The 22,642-nt window shown below is 31.7% G+C and overlaps 1 protein-coding gene across 3 annotated transcripts in view; it reads left to right on the top strand.

The window, feature by feature from the left end:
• Positions 1 to 22,642, top strand: part of CDH18 (cadherin 18) — a gene marked incomplete at both ends in the record, with an annotated part of 309,905 nt that overhangs the window by 42,042 nt on the left and 245,221 nt on the right. For all 3 annotated transcript variants that reach the window (XM_081296232.1, XM_081296234.1, XM_081296233.1), the window contains one exon: positions 20,572 to 20,866. In XM_081296232.1, the coding sequence (XP_081152358.1) occupies positions 20,572 to 20,866 (295 nt within the window). The remainder of the gene's footprint in view (positions 1 to 20,571; positions 20,867 to 22,642) is intronic.

Here is a 22,642-nt window from a genome sequence, read left to right as displayed (position 1 = left end):
GATTTCCAAAATAATTTTTAAAATGTCTTTATTCTTAAACTAAACACATAAATTTAAGTATGTTCAAAAAATCATGTTGAAGAAAGAGTAAGAGCAGAATGTACGATATTGATAAAATCAAAACATAAAAGAAACAATCTGTAAAAAAAATATTAAACTCCAACTTTGAGGATTAGGAAAATTGCACCAAAAATATTCTCATACTTGCCAGGCACTGTGGTGCACACCTGTAATCCCAGTGGCTTGGGAGGCTGAGACAGGATGATTACAAATTCAAAGCCAGCCTCAACAACAGCAAGGCTCTAAGCAACTCACTGAGACACTGTTTCTAAATAAAGCAAAAAATATGGCTAGGGATGTGTCTCAGTGGTTGAGTGCCCCTGAGTTCAATCCCCAGTACCAAAAGAAAAAAATAATACTGCCATACTTACATTGATAAAGAAATATATAGGTAATTGTATTAGACTTTCAGGACCTAATGCATCAAGTGAGTTTCTATCTGTAACTATGTTCAGGCAGATAATCCATGCTTCCTTTATTTGTGAACATGGAGGTGGTACCTGAAGACATAATCTTAATCAACACACTTAAAAATATAGTGACTTACTTTGGCTAGTAGAAGGCAGGTTAGTTTTATTTTATTTTATTTTTTGTTGTTGTTGTTACAACAAAAATTTGCAGTCTATTCCCCTCCTCAGCTCATTCACCTTCCTACTTTGATAATTATGCACCAATAGTCTCAGCTCATTATCCTTGATTCCTATGTCCAGTGTTCTGGAAAAAGTTTCTCTGTTGTTGTAAATAGAAGACTTATAGAGAATTTTAAATATTCTGATCAACGCAATGATGAAGACACAGAAACTTAAGTCTGTTCTAACTCAAAAATCAGTTGCCCAGTCTCCAAATTCCTCTATGAAGTAATATCTTTGTGTAGGATAAACAGATATTACCCAACTATATAATGTCCAATTAATTTTAAAAAAATTGCACAAGAAAATGTATTAATGAATCTTTCCTATATCTTTGCTAAGAATGCCTAGCTTAGTATTATACATGAGTCAGAAATTTCCATTGTTATATGGAAGTGTCTCGGCATTGACATGTGGTGCATACAGAAATGGACTACACTTCTTAGTTGTGTATTATTTTGAGGCAAAATTTACTTGAATTTTGTAATAACAGAACATTTAATTCTAATAGATGTGCATTACTGGAAATATGACCAGAAGCATAAACTCTACTATCTGCTTAGTATATTTTACTATTATAAACACCATCCCCTTACACTTGAGCTAGCTAACTAAGCCTTGCCATAGCATTCTTCATAGCTATGTGTAACAATGGTTAAATTTTAGCCAGTTGACTATTAATAGAAGTAAACTGTGTAGCTTTAGTGCAAGTCCTCAAGAAGGGAAGTGTAGTGTCTGCTGTCTACTTTGTTTTGCTTTTCCCTTTGGCTAGAACCTAGAAAAAGAAGAAATGAATGTCTTGGACCCAAAATATAACACCGTCTGTTAAGGATTCCAGATTTTCCTTGCGAACAATAAATTGCTTACTTCTGGACTTCAATGAAAGAATTGATAAAGATTCTATTATATTTTATCATAATTTTTAAAAAATTAATCTACCAAAGACAATGATTGTTGGTTTTTGTGGTGCTGAGAATTGAACCCAGGGCCTTGTGCATGCTATGCAAGCACTCTACCAATGAGCTACATACTCAGCTCAAACCAAAATCTGCAGCATACTTCTTAACCTCTCTGATACTGTACTTTCTCATTAAAAAAAAAGGTAAAAACAAATTTGCAGTGTTGCTGTGAAAATTAAATGAAATAGACTATAGCATTATTCAACTTCATTTAGTAGCATTATTTTATAATTACATTATTTTAAATAATTATTTTAAATAACATTATTTTATATATTACAGATTTTGATATTGTGGAATCCTTAATATGAGTATATCTCAGCTATTAATATGTTATCTTACCCAGATCATATTTTTTAACTTTCTGTTTCTCCCTATTTTATTGTGTAGTACCTACATTGTGAGATTAATATAAATGCTAAATTATTCATATGCATATTATTAAATGTGTTGCAAAATATAAATTTTAGATTTTAATTTTATTTCTATCCAAAAGTGAGAAATATTCTGTATGTGCACAGACATAACAGTAAATCACAATTTTAAATATGCTTCTTGTCCAGTAGAAAACAGTCTCAGTTTTAGTCAAAGAAGGAAGTGTCTTTGCATAACATAAGTATAAAAGGAAAGAAGAGCTGAAGAGATAGACTATATTTTCTCAAACACCCTTGGCTAGAAATGACATATCAAAAAACATGGGACTTTTGGGATTCCATTCAAAATCACTTTTGATTTTGCAAACTTGTAGAAGTAGAAGGCCATATCTTGTTTTGAAAGTTTTATGATTCTTGCTTTAAGGTTTGCATATAGCCAAAGTGCAAGTTATCCATGCAATGTTTCATGTAGATTCAATTATTAGTAGCAATACATAGTAATGCATATAACAAATGTAGAATTTAGCAGTTAACTCAAAAATAGTCATGTAGTATTATGTATATCTGTAAGTAGAATTATCATGTGTGAACTAGATTTTGTTCCCTACGTGTTAGCTCAATGCTCAGGACATAGAGGAGAACAAAGTAGACAAACAATAATAACTTTGAGTAAATGAATGAATGAATAAATGAATAGACAATAATGTAACAAATAATTGAATGATTTAGTACATAGTTAAGTAAACAAAAGAATGGACAAATGATGACTTCTTAAATTCACCTAATGGATGAATTGTGAAGGTATTGGTCATGCAGTTTCTTGAATTTAAGGGGTCCCTGGTTTCACAGCCACCAGTTGTTTGGCTTTGTCTCAAGGTATAATCACTATGTAGACCTGTGCTTATGTAAGTGTGTTGTGAAATAAGATTTGCCATATGAATATACAATCAAGAAGACCACAATATCCTTTGCCTTTGAAGTTTCTCCATGGTCTTTGATAATCCTTCCCATCTGCTTCCTCAGTCCTATCCCCAGGAAACCATTGATTTGCTTCTTCCCCCATGTTTCTAATGCTTTGTATAAATGGAATCATGGCCTACACACTCTATTTTGCCAGGCTTCTTTCAGGAGAATGGCTATTTTAGGATTAATCAATGTTGTAGCATGGATAACTATGTACTAATAGTTGTTGTTTATCCCTCTGTTTTTGGCTGACCATTGTTCCACAGCATGAATAGATTCATGTGTTTTTACCATTTATCCACTGATGGACAAGACTGTGGCTTTTTCATGATTTATTGTGCTATAAACATTTGTGTGCAAGTCTTTGCAATAGACTCACACTTTCCATTCTCTCAGAAAAACACCTAACGATGTTACTCCTGGATCGTGTAGTAGTTATTGTCTCTCTTTCTAAGAAAAAGGAAAACAGTTATATAAAAAAAGGATTCAACATCTACATTCTCACCAGGTTTGTTTGTGAATCACAGTGTTTTTCACATCCTTGTTCCTACTTGACATAATATAATTATGAAAAGGCGGGCAGTGGTGTCTTTTGGGGTTTTGATTTGAATTTCCCTAATGACTATGAATGGTGAACATAATTCATGTACTTATATTTCACTTCAAATTTTTTACTTATTGTTTTAGTCATCTTTCCATCACAGTGATCAAAACATCTGACAAGACCAACTTAGAAGTGATTATTTGGGGCTCAAGATTTCAATTTATGGTATGTCGGAGGAAGTAGGAAATAATCATGGCAGAAGGAAGGTCATAAGAAAGCTGCTCAGCACATGGCATCTGGGAGGGTGAGAAAGAAAAGCTTAGTACAAGACGTACTCCAAGAGTTCTCTTCCAGGGACCTACTTACTCCAGTCTTACCCCAACTGCCTGCCTTGCCAATCAGTAGTTCATTCAGATGATAGATCTATTGATGAGGTTAAAATCTCATAATCACTGCACTGTTGTACAATCATGCATTGCTTAACACACACACGTTTTTCAGGAAATAGTATAAATCCAAAACATAACACCAATTTATATTTTAGGATTTTTTTCCCATTTTTCCAAGTCTTTTTCAGAGTTTCTCTCATAAACTGGGGGAAAGACCCACATGTCATTTGGACATGCACATAGTTTTACAGTAACAAAGCTACTTTTTCTGACTTTTCCACTTCCCCATCCCTCTCTTCTCCTCTACCACTGGTGACCACTATTCAACTTTCAACTTGTACAAGATCTGGTTTTCATGTTGCACAGGTGATCCTTGTCTTTCTGTACCTGGTTTATTTCACTTAACTTAATAATCTCTATTTTATGCATGTTGTCACTGGGGTTGTTAACTTTATTGACATAGTATTGTTTGTATTATTCTCTTATTGTCTTTTTTTGTTAATTATTGAATTCTAAAGATGTTCTCTCTCCCATTATAAATAGTGATAATTTGTTCCCACTTCAATTTTATGTAAATTTCTATTTGTTTCAGCATTTTAAATTATTTTGTCAAAGAAACTTCATACAAGGGGCTTGAGTTTTGAAAAGAATTTCAAATATAAAACTGTCTTACTTTGAAAATATAAGAGAAACAAAATATTAGTCTCCATGACAACTAAAAGCTCTATGTTTTATTCACTTGACTCTTCTCCATCTCATTCTTATTTAATAAAGGAAGAATGGAAATTTCATCTCAGTTTTAATTGATTTTACTACACCTGCAGCATACCAACAATTAGAAGGACATAATTGCCTCCTCACAAATACATTGCCTGACTTTTCACTTTAAGTGTTTTCGATACTTTAGACAAGCAAAATGTGACCAAAACTGACTCAGTAGACTCTTTCTTCCGTTGGTTTTCTCATTATATTAGACCTTTTTATACAGCAATCTAGGTGAAGTCTATGTAGAACAGCTAAACAGTCCAAATAGTTTTGCCTTCCACCTGCTAATCTGTAGCAACTTTAGCATGTGTTGTGGAGAGAGAGTTTGAGAGACAAAGAATCTCAGATATACATATAAAACTGTTCTTTGATGTTTGCATTTTCTTCTCCATGACTTGTATAAAAAAAACTTCTCTGTTATAATTTTGTGAGAAATATGTTTTTGAGCAATTGTTTTTGTTACTGGACTTTCTGATAAATGATTTCCTGGCATCTTGTTTTATCAGTATTATTAGTGTGGTTCTCATTTATTACTGTTTCTACTTTTTAATATGATCTTAAATCAAAACTTATAGAATAACCCCATTGGTCAATGACACAAAGATATCATACCCCAAATCTTGCACTCATACAGTTTTGTTTTGAAATGATCCCAATCATAAAAAATAAAAACATATATTTATTTGAAAAACAGCAATTTATGAGTTTACAATTGTAAATATAACTCTACTATTCAATATTCATTCACTTTCCAGAAAAAGACCACTATATATATATATATATATATATGTATATATATATATATATATATATATACATATATATATATATATATATATATATATATGAATGACACTGTTCATTACTTTTCTCTATCTTGACCTGAGCATCATATTATCATTACTCTCTGCATGAATTCCACTTCTCCACTTTCCCTCCCTCCCTTTATTCCTCTTTCTCTTTATCCATATTCCTCATTTTTATAATACTGAATACCTATAAAAACATAACTTAAATATAGAGGAAACAGACGATGAACAATGGTTTACATCCTTTACTCCTTCTCTCAAAAATGATCCTTTCTCTGCAGTGTAAATAATGTCTTTCTTAAAATCTGAAACAGAACATACTAGTGATTTATAGACATTTAGTTAGTGTAAAAAAGAGAACTTATATTTGCTTTTAAAAAAAATTCTAATTATTCTGACCCTTACCTTGTAGTCAACTCTTATTTCCTCTACTATGTCAAATCCTCTGTTTAAACTTTCACTAAATGTTTGATTATCATTTTTTTTTTCATTTGCAGATAGCATTTTATAATTTTTGTTTATTCCCGATGGTTTCTATTTATTTAAGCATCTTCATAAGGATCTCTGATCATTTTGAGTGCAGTCTAATTGATCCTTAGTCTTAGCTTTCATCTGTGGTTGTGGTGATCAAAATTAGTTGTTTTGATTTTGTCACCTGTGTGGGCTTTCTCATGTGCTTCATAACTTATGTGTGGGCCCTACCTTTCCTCTGTTGAAGACCTGCATCTTCCCCCACTGCTAGTAGGTCTATGATTCTATATCTGGGCCAATTTAACTCTACTCTATTTCTGTAATTCTGTCAAGAACTAGTGTATAACTATTCAAACCCTTCATCTCCCCAGGGGCTTATCCTGTGAATCCCAGTTGGTCTGGTTTGGCTCCTGGCCTTTTCCTGCTATTGGCTCCTTCATGGCTATTGCTACTCTGGTTTCCAGGATCAGTAACCTTGACTTACCCGCCTTTTATCACCCTAATAAAATACTACAGAGTAAATGGTTTGTAAACAAATTTATTTCTCATAGTTTTGGAGGCTCCAAATTTGAGAGTAGGGTGTCAGCGTGTCCAAATCTGCTAGGCACTCCTCGTGACGATGAGACAGCTGACTTTATATATTCCCAAAGGGGACAGAGCACCCTGGGGCCACTGTCATAGGGTTTGTTTCCCACTCCTTCCTGAGGGCTTCATCCTCACATTCTAATCATCTTCCAAATGCCCCATCCTGCTGAGCTTAGAATTTCAACATTAGAGTATTAAGATAACATAGTCATCAGTCCGTAAATGTTGCCAATCAGCCAAGGAGATATTCCTGCCCCGACTTGGAGGTTTTTTAGAATCCCTCCAAACAACAGAGTTTGGTTGGTAAATGGGGTGATAAGAATGCTACAGAAGAAAACATCTGAACTTCAGAACTCCAGAGCTGAGGCTAAAAAATCTCCAAGGCAGCTTCTAAAAGTTGCAAAAGAATCTATCTTCTCCTAGGCTTTCCAGAGGAAACACAGCCCTCCCTGCTCACACTTTGTTTCAGGACTTTGGACCTCTGAACTACTCAGATAATAATTTTGTTTTGTTTTAAGCAGTAAGAACCTGTTACAGTTGCACACATCAGATATCCTGCTAAAAGAGTATTTTAAAATATTTCTATTTTTTATTTTTTTTTGAGAGAGAGAGAGGGGGAGAGAGAGAGAGAGAGAGAGAGAGAGAGAGAGAGAGAGAGAGAGAGAGAGAGAGAGAGAGAATATTTTAGTATTTATTTTTTAGTTTTCGATTCTGTTTCTTCTGTGAAGTGTCGTTCTGTTCCTTAGCCTATTTATTGATTGAGTTACTTGTTTTTGTTGTTGTTGTTTGTGTTAAGTTTTTTGAGTTATTTGTGTATCCTGGAGATTAATGCTGTATCTGAGGTGCATGTGATAAAGATTTTATCCCATTCTGCCCATTCTGTAGGCTCTTTCTTCACCTTATTAATTGTTTCTTGTGCTGAGAAGAAGCTTTCTAGTTTGAATACCACTGGGATTCTATATCAGGTACAACCAGAAGAATGAGAAATCATACTAATATATATATAATTATATATGATGTATCAGTGCATTCTGTCATGTATAACTAATTAAAACACTTTTAAAAATTAAAAAAAAAACAGGCAGGATAATGCCTACCTTAAAGAGTTACTATAGTATTAGCCCAAAGTCTAGAATCTCATCATAAAATTTAAATCCAGATGTGAATGAGAACTGGGTGTATAGATGTTCAAGCACAAAGACATGTTCTAGGTTTGTAGTTCTATGAAACCAGAAGACATCATTTTTCTTGCCCACCAAATATATAATATGCAAATATGAAACATGCATGAGGACATTAACACAGACATTCTTTTCCAAAAGGGCAAAATGGAGTGCTAGAGTTAGGTCAGTAGTAGAGTGCTTGAGTAGCATGATTAAGATCATGGATTTAGTCCTCAGCAGTGCAAAACAACTAACAAAGCCAGTGGCAAAATTAGGTCTCTGTTCATAGCAATTCTAAAAGTTAGGACAGACAATAATGGAAGTTCTTTGAATTAGATTCACAAGTGTGGATGATTTTAATGACTCTCCACACTGAACTCAAAGTTCTTGCAGGTTCAGTCTTGCTTCCTTCATTTATATAAATGTTATGATGGAGCTGAGGATTTTTCTTAGCTGGCATCCTGCCAATTAGAATTTTAACATTCTAACAGCCTTCACTATTCTTGCTATGGATTGTTTTGGCTATTCTGTGTCCCTTGTTTTTTTCAAATGAATTTCATTATTGCTTTTTCTAGTTCTATGAACAATGTCATTGGGACTTTAATATGAATTACATTAAATCTGTACAACACTTTTGGTAGTATGGTCATTTTGACAATATTAATTCTGCCTATCCAAATGCATGGGAGATCTGTTCATCTTCTAAGGTCTTCTTCAATTTTATTCTTTAGTGTTCTGTAATTTTTATTGTAGATTTATTTCACCTCTTAGATTGATTCACAATTGTCTTATTTATTTATTTTTGAGGCTATTGTGAATGAGATAGTTTTACTAATTTCTCTTTCAGTGCATTCATCACTGATGAATAGGAATGTATTTGATTTATTGGTGTTGATTTTATATCACACCACTTTGCTAAATTCATTTATTAGTCCTAGAGTTTTACGGTGGAATTTTCTGGATCTCCTAAATATAAATGATGCCATCAGCAAATAGAGACATAACTTAAATTCCATTAGTTTTTCATCTGTATAATTGCTCTGGCTATAATTTCAAGGACTATGTTGAATAGAAGTGGTGATAGAATACATCTTTGTCTTGTTCTAGTTTTCAAGAGGACTGCTTGTAATTTTTCTCCATAAAGAATGATGTTGGCTTTGGGGTAGCATACAATTTTAAGGTATGTTCCCACTATCCCTTGTTTTTCTGGTATTCTGAACAAGAAGGGGTGCTACATTTTGCCAGATGCTTTTTTTTCTGCATATATTGAGATGATCATGATTCTTGTCTTTAGGTCTATTGATGTGCTGAAATATGTTTATTGATTTTTCTTTATTGAACCAACTTACCTCCCTGGGGGATGAATGCCAATTGATCAGGGTGCACTATCTTTTTAATTGTTTTTTTTTTTTTGATGTGATGATTTGCCAGAATTTGAAAAATTTTGCATCCATGTTCATCAGGGATATTGGTCTGAAGTTTTCTTTCCTTGATGTGTATTTGCCAGCTTTTTAAAATCTGGATGATATTAGCCTCAGAGGGTGAATTTGGAAGTATTCTCACCTTTTCTATTTCCCAGAATAATTTGAAGACTATTGGTGTTAATTCTTCTTTGAATGTCTTTTAGAATGTGGCTTAGAATCCATGTGATCCAGGGCTTTTCTTGGCTAGTAGGCTTTTGATGGTGTTTCATATTTCAAATTTTACTCAAAATTTATCTGTTTAAATAGTGTATTTTCTTCTGATTCAATTTGTGTATGTCATAAGTCTCTAGAAATTTGTCAATGTCTTCAAAATTTTCTCTTTTACTGGAGTATAAATTTTCAAATTAGTTTCTGATTATCATCTGTATTTCAGTAGTGTCCACGGTGATATTTCCTTCTTTATCACAAATTTTAGTAATGTGAGTTTTCTCTCTCTTGCTTTTCATTAGCATGGGTAATGGTTTATCAATTTTATTTATTCTTTCAAAGAACCAACTCTTTGTTTTGTCAATATTTTGAATTCTTTACTTTGTTTCAATTTCATTGGTTTTAGCCCTGGTTTTAATTATAAGCATTTCCTAAAGAAAAGATGGCCTCTTCAACCAATGGTGCTGAGAAAACTGGAAATCAATATGTGGCAAAACAAAATTAAACCTCTATCTCTCACCCTGAACAAAACTTAATTCAAAGTGGATCAAAGACTTAGGCACTAGAACAGAGACTCTGCACCTAATAGAAGAAAAAGTAGCCCAAATTTTACCACATCAGCTTAGAATTGTCATCCTTAACAAGACACCTAAAGCACAAGAAGTAAAATCAAGAATCAATAAATGGAATGGATTTGAACTTAAAGGCTTCTTTTCAACAAAGGAAACAATCAATAACATGTAGAGAGAGCTTACAGATTTGGAAGAAAATCTTTACCACATGCTTCTCACATAGAGCATTAATCTCTAGGACAAAATATAAAACATGCAAAAAAATCAAAACCAAAAAAAAAAAAAACCTCACAAATAACCCAATCAATAAACGGGCTAACAATTTGAATAGACAATTCACAGAAAAAAAAATACAATTGATCAACAAATATATGAAAAAAATGTTCAACATCTCTAGCAATTAGATAAATTGAAATCCAAACTAAGTTATCAACTCACTCCAGTCAGAATGGCAATTATCAATAATAAACGCAATAATAAATGTTGATGAGGATGTGGGGAAAATTGTACACTCTCACATTGCTGGTGGGACTACACATTGTTGCAATGACAATGAATCAGTATGGAGAGTTCTCAGAAAACTTGGAACTACCATTTGATTCAGCTATCCCACTCCTTAGTTTACACCCAGAGGTATTAAAATCAGCATACTGCAGTGACACAACCACATCAATGTTTGAAGCAGCTCAAACTAGGAATCAACCTAGATACCCCTCAACAGAAAAATGGATACAGAATGTGATATATATACACAATGGAATATTACTTAGCCTTAAAGAAGAATGAAATTGTGACATTTTAAGGTAAATGGATGGAGCTGGAGAATATCATGCTAAGTGAAATAAGCCAATCCCTAAAACACAAAGGCTTAATGTTTTCTCTGATATGCAGATTCTAATTCACAATAAAGTTGTGGGGGGAATAGGGATAAATAGAGGTACCGTGAATTAAGCAGAGTGCAATGAAGGAAGGGGAGGGTATATGGGGCTAGGAATGATAATAGAATAAATTGAATATTATTAACCTATGTACATATATGATTACACAAATGGTTTGATTCTACATCATGTATAGAAGAATGAGAAGTTATACTCCACTTATACATAATGTGTCAAAATGCATTCTACTGTCCTTTATACCTAATTAAAACAAAATTTTTAAAAAGAAAGAGTAGACAAAAAAAAGAATTCTTTTGATTATGTTCTTCTTTTCAGAACAATTCATTGAAAACTATTGTTCATATTTATTTCCTTGTGATTTTTAGAGTCAGCTCTCCAATGTTTGCAAAATGCTCATAGTTACATTGATTTGTATTTCAGGTGTTCTGTCAATTAGTTTTGGAAAAAAATATGTATTAATTTTTCAGACATTTCCAATCAATGAATATGCTACAGATATCTGTTTTTCATATATATTTTATTAATTTTATGCAGATTTTTATGTGGACCTTCACAAATTTTTCATTAAATTTATGCCTAAATATTTAGGTTTTCTGTTGCTATCACAAATTTTATTGCTTATATTTTAAGATAAATTGTATGCTACTAATAAACAGAAAATCCTTTGATTTTAAAATACTGCCCATGAATTTGACTTTGTTAAATGCACCTAGAAATTTATTTATGTGATGTGTATATATATATATATGTATATATATATATACACACACATTTTTATGTATATAGAATCTTCAACATTTTCTAAATACATAAATTTCAAGAAATCAACAAGTTCTAAAGACAATTCTAAGTACATATCATCTTTGAGTAGAGAAAGGCTTTCTTCCTGGTTTTCAATTTCTATCTCATGTATGTGTGTTTTGTTATTTGTTTTTTACTACATTGTACTGTCTAGCATTTTCCATACAGTATTGAATAGTAACTAGTAAAAATGTACATACTTGCTTTCTTCACAATTTAGGAAAAAAAAATTTTATGACAGTGTATAATTCTAGTTTTAGATTTTTGTAAATCTGTTTATCAGATCAAGAGCATTCTTTAATTTCTAATATGCAATTTTTTTCTTCATCTCCTGTAATATACTTTCTTTTGAGTTCATTTTCATGTTCAGAAGTTATGCTTTTTAATGTTTATAAAGGGCTTTGGCTGTCATTTTTCTTTATCTTACCTTCTTATACATCTGCATTTAAAAAGCATCATTTTTTGTTGTTAAATCTTATTTTTAAGCTATCTCAAAAGTTCTGCTTTTTAATTGCTGGTGTTCAGTACATTTACAATAATTTACTATTACGGCCAATAATAATTACTCAAATAGCAGCTTTTTATTGAAATATAATTGACAAAATATACAACATGTGTCCTTTTGATGGGCATAATTCTTCAGTTTTCAGTGCATGTGAAGGTGTAAAACTATTAAAATTCCCTAATTTTATAAAATTTGCATAACTCTGAAAAAGAAACCTTATGATAATTTGTAGTCAATCCCTGTTTCTCCCACTGCTCCAGCCTCTTGCAAACACTTGTCTATGTTTTCTGCAGCATGTGTTTTCTTTCTTCTTGGGTATATACCTGAGACTAGCATCACTGGCTCATATGGTACCTATGTGTAATCATGTATAGTGTTCCAATTTCTGCAAATTCTTGCCAACACTTGTTTATTTTCTGTCTTTTTGAAATTTTAGCACTCTTTGTGGGTGTGAAGTGGTAATTCCTTGCAGTTTTAATTTGCATTTCCCTAATGACTAATGATGATGATCATCTTTTTACATACTTACCAGTTATTTTTTTAGCTACTTTTGAAAAGTGTGTATTCAAATTCTATATTCATGTTTAATTGGGCAAATTGTTCTTTCTGCTCTAGAATTGCATTATTTATAAATTCTAGATATTAGGTTTTCATCAGAATTACAGTTTATACATTTTCACCCACTTTCTAAGTTGTCTTTTTACTTTTGTATAGAGTGTTTTCAAAGCACACACATTTCAAATGTTTAAAATTTATCATTTTAGTTTGGTTATCTTTACAAATAATCAGGTTTCTTGATTGTGATCTATTTCATCTCTATTTTCTTTCTGTTTTATAGCCATATAAATCCTATAAATTTTAGTTTATGATTATTTGCTTTGATTAAACTTAAGGCACCATATTTTAACTTTTGAAAAGTGTTCTTTATAATTTCTTTTTGATTCATTGATGATTTAAGAAAGTTTTTTTTTATTTTCACTTGTTTTTCAATTTTGTTAATTTACTTCTGTAATTCATTCCTAACCTTTCTTTGTTTTGGTCAGAGAATATATTGTGTATGATTGTAATGTATGTATATTTATTTATTTTTAAATGGTCCAGTTTCTTCTTATTATTTTTAGATGGCTAAAGAAACAGTGTAACATATCACATCTAGACTAGCTTTCCTGGCAGAAGGGCTTGTATTTATGTTTATTGACCTAACATATAGTTTATCCTAGAAGTTGTTCCAACTGTAGTTGATATGACTATTTACACTGCTGTGATTGTAGTGTTTACTATAAAAAATCTATTTAGTCTTAAGTAGTTTACTGTGTTATTTAAGAATTCTGTCCCTCTGCCTATCATCTGACTAATTATCCAGTATTGAAAACAGGGTACTCAAACCTCAACTGATATTGTTTAAATGAGCACTTATTTTTTCAGTCCTATCTGTTTCTATATCATGTATTCGGGGGCACTGTTAATAGAAACATGTTTGCAATTATAAATTATTGACACATTGACTCTTATATCATTATAAGGTATCCTTAATTTTCTGTAGTAACAATTTTCATCTTGAAGCATAAATTTTTCTGATATTATCACATCCAATGTAGCTTTCTTTTCCTTAAAGTTTACAAGATATAATGTTTTTCTGCTCTTTAATTATATTTATATTTAAATCCAAACTGTATCTCAAAGCATCAGGGGCGTTATTTAAAAATTCTTTTAATTTCTGTGTTCAATCATCATGTTTATTCTGTTTTCATTGACTGTCATCACTTAGGATCTGTTATTTTACTGTTTCTTTTCTTCATTATGTTTTGTTCCTACAGTCTTCTGTGACTCTTTCTTTCATATTAAATATTTACTAGTGTACCATTTAATTATTATCATTTCTTTTATACACTTTGTGACAATCTAATTTTGGTAATTCCAACTTGATCAAATACTATTCAAAGATTTCTTTGCATACAACCCCATTCTGCTCTTTGTGTTATTATAATACCACATGCATATTTACACATGTCAAGCTCAGTAGCACAGATTTCTATATAATCACACATATAGCTGTGTTTTAAAGGAAAACGGGAGGAAGTGCCACAAGAAATACATTTTCTATGTTTATGTTTATATATGTACTTGTCATTACATTTTCATTTGAATGATCTTTAATTTTTATTAACAGTGTTTAGAGTTTCCAGGTTACTAGTCTTGCCATTCTGTATTAACCATTAATTAATTGTCTTAGTTTTCATGAGAATCTGAACTAGTATTTAGTATCATTTCATTTCAGCTTCTAAAATTCTTGCTTTTTATTTGTAATATTGCAGATTAGCTGTTAACACATTCTCCATTTTTGTTTTTTTAGAATGCCTTAATGTCTTTACTTTTAACAAATGGTTGACTACAAATTGAATTCTTAGTTGTATCTCTATTTTCTTTCACCATGTAGATATCTAATACATTCTTATTTATTTCTGTATGTTTTAGTATATAACATAATAATAAAACAGAATTAGTATTATTATATTATAATTGTTAAGACAATGTAATTGTTTAGTATGTTAATGTATTAATACAATAATATAATACACATCATTTTTACATATTGAAAACTGGGAATTTTAAATAACATAAGGTGTCAAATTTAGAAATCAGATTCTTACTCTTCCCTGATGTTGTTTGTGTTGCTGTTTCCTTAATAAATTTTCTGAAATGATTCTGAAGTCTTTATCCATTGTTATGTGTGCCCACTAAAGTCTCAGCATGCATGGCTTATTGGTGAATTGACAATGGATGCATATTTTCTTGGGTGCCTAGAATCTATGTACATCCCTTTCTTTCCTGGGGATCAGTGTGATGCAATTTGAATCCCATTTCCAACACTAGACCAGGCACTTTAAAACTTGACATTTTCCTTTACTTCCAGCTTTCAAAGATGCTGAAGTTTAGCTAGAGACGTTATCTTGTGGTCTTATGTCTTTCCGACCTTTCACACAATCATTATTTGCAAAGTCCTACAGATGTATGCAGCTGCCTATAATTCCTATGCCCAGTTTTTGAAAAACTTCTAATAAACATTATACTTCCCAACTTTTCCTTTTAAACCTTTGGGTTAGTATATCACTTGCTCCAGTTGGTATTCATTATCTCAGGCAACTTTAATTTTTAAGACTTCTTTGTTTTTTAAAAGTCTCTATGGGAAAAACTATAGTCATTTAGGAAGTTGTGAGTCAGGTCAAATAACAACAGAGTTGAGAGTGGTGTCTTCCAGAGAACCAAGCAGAAATCAAATAATCAGCACTTCATGGACATGTGGCTCCAAGGATCACCAGCCCCATTTTGCCACATCCTGTGGCTGCCATGCTGCAGGTTTTCACTGTGATTTTAGGATACTGTCTTTCACAGCTGCAGTGGAACTGAGGGCACAGGGATAGGGCACACACAGTAAGGTAACACAGAGCTCAATCTTCAAATCAAAATTCAGATATTTTTCTTGCATACATGTTCTCTGTGATATCTCAAGAATGATCATTTTCCAGAGTTTTGAAAAGTTGATTCTTGTAACTTTAGAAAGAATTCTCATTGCTTTTATAAAGGAGATAATTTGGAAAATTCATACTCCACCAAGGTACTTAAACTTAATAATTCCTGTGAAGCCCATGTTTCCATGGAAAGTAACATATCCATGGGTCCCCTGAATTAAGACATGCACATCTTTGAGGGCACAATAGTCTACCTACCTTAGTCCTATATTTATTGCTACAACCTCTGTGCAACACACCAGCTACTTCTAATATTCCTCTTTTATATCTTTCTCCTTCTTCTTATTAAGTTTAGCTCTTGAATTTTCTAGAATATTACAGATAAGTTGTACTTTCTTCTGCTTATTCTTTGTTTCTAATCATTGCACTGAATGCAGACTCTGTCCATGTAGGCATCTTTATTTGCTTTTTGTGTGTGTGATATAGCCAAGTTCTGAGTACCAAAACTGGTACATTAGAGTGCTCCAAAATGTTTATTTTAAAAATAAACTCCTAAACGTGATTGCTGGATCAAGCAATTACCTTATGTTTTATTACCAAATGAATTTCCCAAAGCATCAATTCCATTTACAATTTTATCATCCTCCTTCTATTATGAAATGTAATTACTGCTTTATTTTTTTTTCAGAAAAGAAAAATTGCTAAAATGAACAGTAATGATGAAGTGTTAAATGTGTGTGAAATAATACAATTTAATGTGTGGGCAATGGATTTGTGTCAATATTTTCATGGAAATTGAGTCATGTTTAATAATCTGATATTTAAAAAGAACAAAAACAAAACAGTACCAGCTGGGCATGGGGTAATACACCTGTAATCCCAGTTACTCTTGAGGCTGATGCTGGAAAATTCCAAATTGAAGTCGAGCATGTTGAAATTATTAAGATGCTGTCTAAAGATTAAATAATAATAATAATAATAATAATAATAATAATAATAATAATAATAATAATAGAAGAAAGAGGAGGAGGAGAAAGTGTGCACATAAAATTGGTTTCAGTCTCCTTGAAGAAAAATAAAACATAATTTTATTCTGATAAAAAATAGATAATCATGTATTCCATGTATTTTACTCCAGTTTTAATCAATTTCTCAATATTTGAGGTTTCTTAATAACTTGTAGTGAAATTCTCAGCCACTGCCTGCATTTCACAGTGCTCAAATATTCAGCACATCTGGATAGTTGAGCTGATGGGTAAGAAATGACAATTTCAAATGTAAGCAACACTATGCAGTTACGTGTTAGGTGTTAACATTCCATTTTGAGTTCAGAGGCTATATTTCCAAAGCAAGTGGGGAAAAAAGGGAGTCTGTTCTTTGCAACTCTTTATTATTCATTCACTTCCTTCTCAAAGAGTATATGCCAATTAATTAAAAATGTCGTTGTATTTTTGTACCCCTAGTTATACAAATACTGTATTTCCTTATTAATTTCTTAATCTTTTGTGTTTTAACCAATTAGCATTCGTTTTATGGTTGAATTAGGTATTTTGTTATTCCCATTTTTAGCAATTTTTCCATAATTGTTGATAAAAAACTTAAAATTATGTTTTATTTTTCTTCAAGGACACTGATATGAATATGTTACCAAGAGATTTATTATTTGATGCATATTCTTCACATTGATTAATTAATGTTAATTGATTCTTCTTTTGTATGATTATACTTTAAAATATGACACATAGTAGAATGAGTGATGCCTACCACATTTTAATGCCATGCTCTCTAAATTTTCACGTATTTTTTGCACATTGTGTCATATGCATTCTTAAACAAAAGTGTTGGAGATAATAAGAGTAACATTACCCATATGATGTTTTTGTCTTTGTTTCAGTCATTCACTGGAATAGTGTAAATATTAGTTCCCTACTTATAGCAAGGTGTATTTGAATTGTGTGATCCAGAATATCATAATTTTAACTTAGTGACCAGTCTTTGTAACATAGAAATTACAACTTAGAGCAACTTTCCAAATTAATGGCTCTGCCACCATATCCTTAACCTTTTAAAATTATTCTTCCCCAAGGAAGATAATATTTTCTTAGTGAGAACATGTGCATTGAAGTGAAACCAATATATTTTTAGGTACTGATTCTACTGTGGTTCAGGTGCATCAAGAATATCCTGACATGAACTCATGTGAGTTGCATTAACTTTAGAAGGGCCATTTGTTAATACTTAACACTAAGAAAAAGGTGATTTATTAAGGTAATGCCAGAGAAGTTTTGATTTTGTTTTACATGGGTGGATACATTTTCATTTCTTTTTTTTCACTCCTTCTTCCTTTTATGTCCTCTAAAGAACAGTTTATTAGCCCCACTTCACTATGTAATCAGACACACAAGAATAAACTCTTCTTGCATTAAGTCTAAATTTAGAACATCTTTTAACATGAAATTATAAGTTACTCTGCAAGACCTCAAGACTCTAAAACTACATCCCCACCACTGTGTGTTAAGATATATCCCCACCACTGTGTGTTAAGATAAGACTCTGCTACCACTCTCTGGATAATATTTCTAAACTGTTTACTAAAAGGAGTTTATTGTATATGAATAAGATCAACCTTATATTCCAAATATTTTATCTTCTTTTATCATAAATATCCATGGGTATCTCTCAAATAATTTAGTAACTAGTTAAACCTATGATATAACTTTTTACAAAATTAGTACCTAAACTGTATCAGGGTCATTTCTAATTTCCATGCTCTAACCCTTTTCTTCTATTTCTCATTCCTGAACATACTCAAACACTTCAGGTATCTATTGTAGTTATCTATATACTCTGATTATTCATATCCCCAGTTTTATCTACATCTCTCAAGTTTCTACCACTACTTCTACTAATAAAAAATGTTATTTTATTCATTTATTCTTTCATCATTTTTTTTGTCTTATAAAACTTAATACAAACATGGGCTCCTCCAAGTTCTTTGAAAACCTCTTATTAAACAAATAGGATGATATAACCAATGTTTCTCTTGGCCTCCACCTCTGTGGCAAAGCATATGCTCAAACAGAACTGAACATTTGAGACAGGATGTGGTGAAGGAGTGGGAATCCTGAGAGTAGATCAATTTGCTGCTTCACATATGGTTATTATCAAAATTATATAAAATGTTAATCAATTGACTACATGCTAATATAATGGTTTTCCGTTAGTATTACTTGAAAGCTCATAATTTCAAAATTCAATCATGTTAGATAAAAGATGAAAAAATGTATTAATAAAACAATCACATTACTTAAACTCTAAAACTAAGTAGTACTAAAATATTTTAATATTAAAATATTTTTGTAATATTTTGTTGTAATTTTTCTAAAGTGATTCAATAATATGAATATTTCTAATTATAATTATAATTCACTGATCATATTACAGTCTATGTTCAAATTAGTCATAACTAATAAAAATTATGCTAGCTGGATTACTAATTATGAAAATATTATTACTGTGTGACTTATGGAATGGTGCAAGCCTGAAAACCCAGCAACTCTGGAGACTGAGTGTGGAGGACTACAAGTTCCTGGCCAGTATCAGCATCTTAGCAAGAACCTGTATCAAAAATAGAATATGAAGGCTCATAGGCATTTATGGTTTCAATCCCCAATACTGAAAAAAATAAAACAAAATAAAATGATTGATGATTTGTAATGAATTTTCTTTTGGCTGCTTTTTCTTTTACAAAACAAAAAAATTCCTTTCTTGAGTTTTATTTTGTTTTTCTAAATATTGTCTATTTCAACTGACTTTTAAGAGTTCAGACCCTTTAAAATAACCTTGAAAATTGTCACTTCACTATGGCAAGAAAACTGAAGTGCTTTGCGAATAAGGCTATGTGTTTCAGAATTTCCAATGTTAGAAATGAAAAAAAGGTGAGGACTTGAGGTTATGTGGCCAGAGAATTTCATATGAAGATAACTGCTCAGCTCTCTTGGGAGAAACAATTCTTCAAATATGTATTTGAGATTTCAGAAAATACTTCCACTATTCCTGGGTAGAAATATAGTACTGGCACTCCCAGAGGTATTTAACTGAATTTTGATGGTATAAGTTAAAATAGAATTTTAAGCATGAGTGATATGCAACTCAAAAGCATTCATAGTTTTAAATAACAAAAAAGACTAATATTATCTTAATATATTGATTATCCATATTAGACAAGATCTCTTTACTAAAGTTTCTACTTTAAAAATACCAAGTAAGGTATTTTTTTATCATTTTAATTCAGTAAGTGATATTTATCCATGTATTTAAGTTAAATAAATTTAGGATATAGTTACTGGTTCCATTTAAGACTACTAGCAACTTTTTGAGTTAAATGTTTGCAATCCTTAAAGAAAAAAATTACCGCTCATATTTTTACATTCTAAATATAAATATTTATACTAGAAAATATTTCAAATTTGTTTCAACTTATAAAATTAAAGCTCTATGACAAATTATGGGCCTTTATTGTGAGAATTTTAATAATTAATTTAAATATCAATTCATTCCACGATGTATTTTTTCTAGTTTTAAGGTAGAAATAGAATACTAAAAACAAAACAAAAACAAAAACAAAAACAAAACAAAACAAAATCTGCTTTATTCTTATAAGTATACTAGGTGACAGAAATGTAGTGAAAGTTTCTTTTCTCACTTTTATATTAGTAAAATGTTCAGTTAGTGAAATAACAACATGGGTTATTCTTTTTCTCAAACCAGTAAATGAATTGCTTAGAGAAATCATGTTAAATAATTATATGAATACCAACTAGACAAAATATGCAAGAAAATGAAAAACAGCCATATGCAAGACACTGTAGAAAGAAAAAAATCTTACAATAGGTATCAAATTGTATATGGGAAATTTTCAAAGAAGGAGACCAAAGGTGGGAATGCAATTGCTTGCTAATTTGCCCATGTGTATTTTGCAGCTGCACTCCAATTCTGACAAAGGTGATGGGTCTGTCAAGTACATCCTTACTGGAGAAGGTGCTGGGACTATATTTATCATTGATGATACCACGGGGGACATCCACTCAACCAAAAGCCTAGACAGAGAGCAGAAGACACACTATGTGCTTCATGCCCAGGCTATTGACAGACGGACAAACAAGCCTCTGGAACCTGAATCTGAGTTCATCATCAAAGTGCAAGATATCAATGACAATGCTCCAAAGTTCACAGACGGACCTTACATTGTGACTGTGCCTGAAATGTCAGATATGGGTAAGGAAGACTATTTCTATGCTTGAAGAGTTAATCCAAAAATCATCTACAAAAGTCCAGTTTTTAATCTCTCTGTGACTATGCATGTGTGTTTGTGTGTGTCTGTGAATGTAGAATTGTGGAAAAGTTTCAAAATGTTTGAATATTTGTCTGTTGCATAAAATATTAAAGAATACTGAGTCAATTATATATTAATGAATTAATTTATGAGGATGTAAATATAAGCTATGGTTTTATCTCAAGGAAAAAGTCATAAATTGGTTAACAGCTATGATTCTTGCTTAACTTCTATGGTATTTTGGTTATGCATTTTTTTCCAATATTAAACACATACCAACAAATTCAGTACAACATTTTGATTAGAAAAAAGACCATGTTGTGTTTCAAATTCATGGATTCATGTCTTTTAAGCTTAAGCTCATGAATAAATTATAATAGCATTAGTAGTAGAGGTAGTCACTACATTAATAAGTAAAAGTTTAAGAGATTCCTAAGCATCTACTTTACATATATTGCAAAATATACAACAATCCTGTGAAAAATTTTGAATTTTTAAAACGTGCAAACTGGGATAGATTACTTAAGTCACTTCCTCAAATTCACATATCTAGGAAATAGCCAAGGAGTTATAAATTCCAGTTTTACCTGAATGCAAAGACAGTATTACAGATGGTGTATCATGATTCAGGTTTAGAGTCTCTGATTATCTGGGGCATTCCCATCACTCACAGCTTTTTGTAGTTTGGCCATTTTATTTTTACCTAATAGATGAGTTTTCTAAGGGTAATTAAAATAAATCAGCTCTCATAGGGCTTGTGAGTCCTGCCTGACCTACACGAGTCCCTGAGTTGAATGCATAGCACTGACAATAGAAGTGGCAGCATCAACAACAAAAACTCAACTAGAATAATAATTTCTCACTATCTTTGTAAGACTCTAAGCTTAGATTTAGAATGCATTTTTTAATAAAGTTTTAGACATTTAATTTCAATTCACATATATGAACATTATTTTAAACTAAGGATTTTAAAGTCTCTAAATCACTCTATGAATTGGAATATTTACATGATATGATGTAATGAAACTAAGACTTTCTTCCCTTCCTTACCTTTCAACCTCAGCCCAATTTTGTTCTTTCGAGAGTGCCAAGTATGTCCTGTCGCTGTTGGGGGAAGTGGGGAGAAGAGAGAGACTTAGGCCTTCATGTCAGCCAGAGCCTCAGGGGAGAAAGCAATTGCCAACATGGTTCCCTCTGGGCCATAGTAGATAGAAAACAGGGATCAGACTCAGCAATCCTGGGGGAAGGTTTACAAGGAGATTTGAGAGAGAATTAAAAGGCTGAACACTACTCACCTAGTGAGTGAGAGTTTGTGTGGAAACCCAAGAACAGAATTTCCTGTGCCCTACCCATAGAGCTCTATGGTACAATGACTTAAGAATACCACTAGGATGTTAATTCCAGGAGATGGGTAAGACCTAAAAGAGCAAGGTAACCCTAGGTGGATGCACAAAAGAGAGCTAACAGAACATTCATTAAAGAAACACTGTTTCAAAAGAAGAGTAGGTAATAAGAACACTACAGACATTTTAAGTACAATACATTACATTTTAAGTACTTAACAATACAGATATTTTAACCCAAAATCATGCGTTCTTGTATTTTTTTATTAGTATCTCAGTGTTAAACATAATATTTGGTTTAGTTTGACATAATCATACAAGCATGAAAAATATTTTATTTCAGTATAGTCCCCAGTATTTCAACTTTCCCTGTCT

The sequence above is a fragment of the Spermophilus citellus genome, assembly GCF_964194105.1.
Source record: "Spermophilus citellus genome assembly, chromosome: 1".
NCBI classification, from domain to species: domain Eukaryota; kingdom Metazoa; phylum Chordata; class Mammalia; order Rodentia; family Sciuridae; genus Spermophilus; species Spermophilus citellus.
Note: the sequence above shows the minus strand (reverse complement) of the source record. Positions and strands in the feature narration are given on the sequence as shown.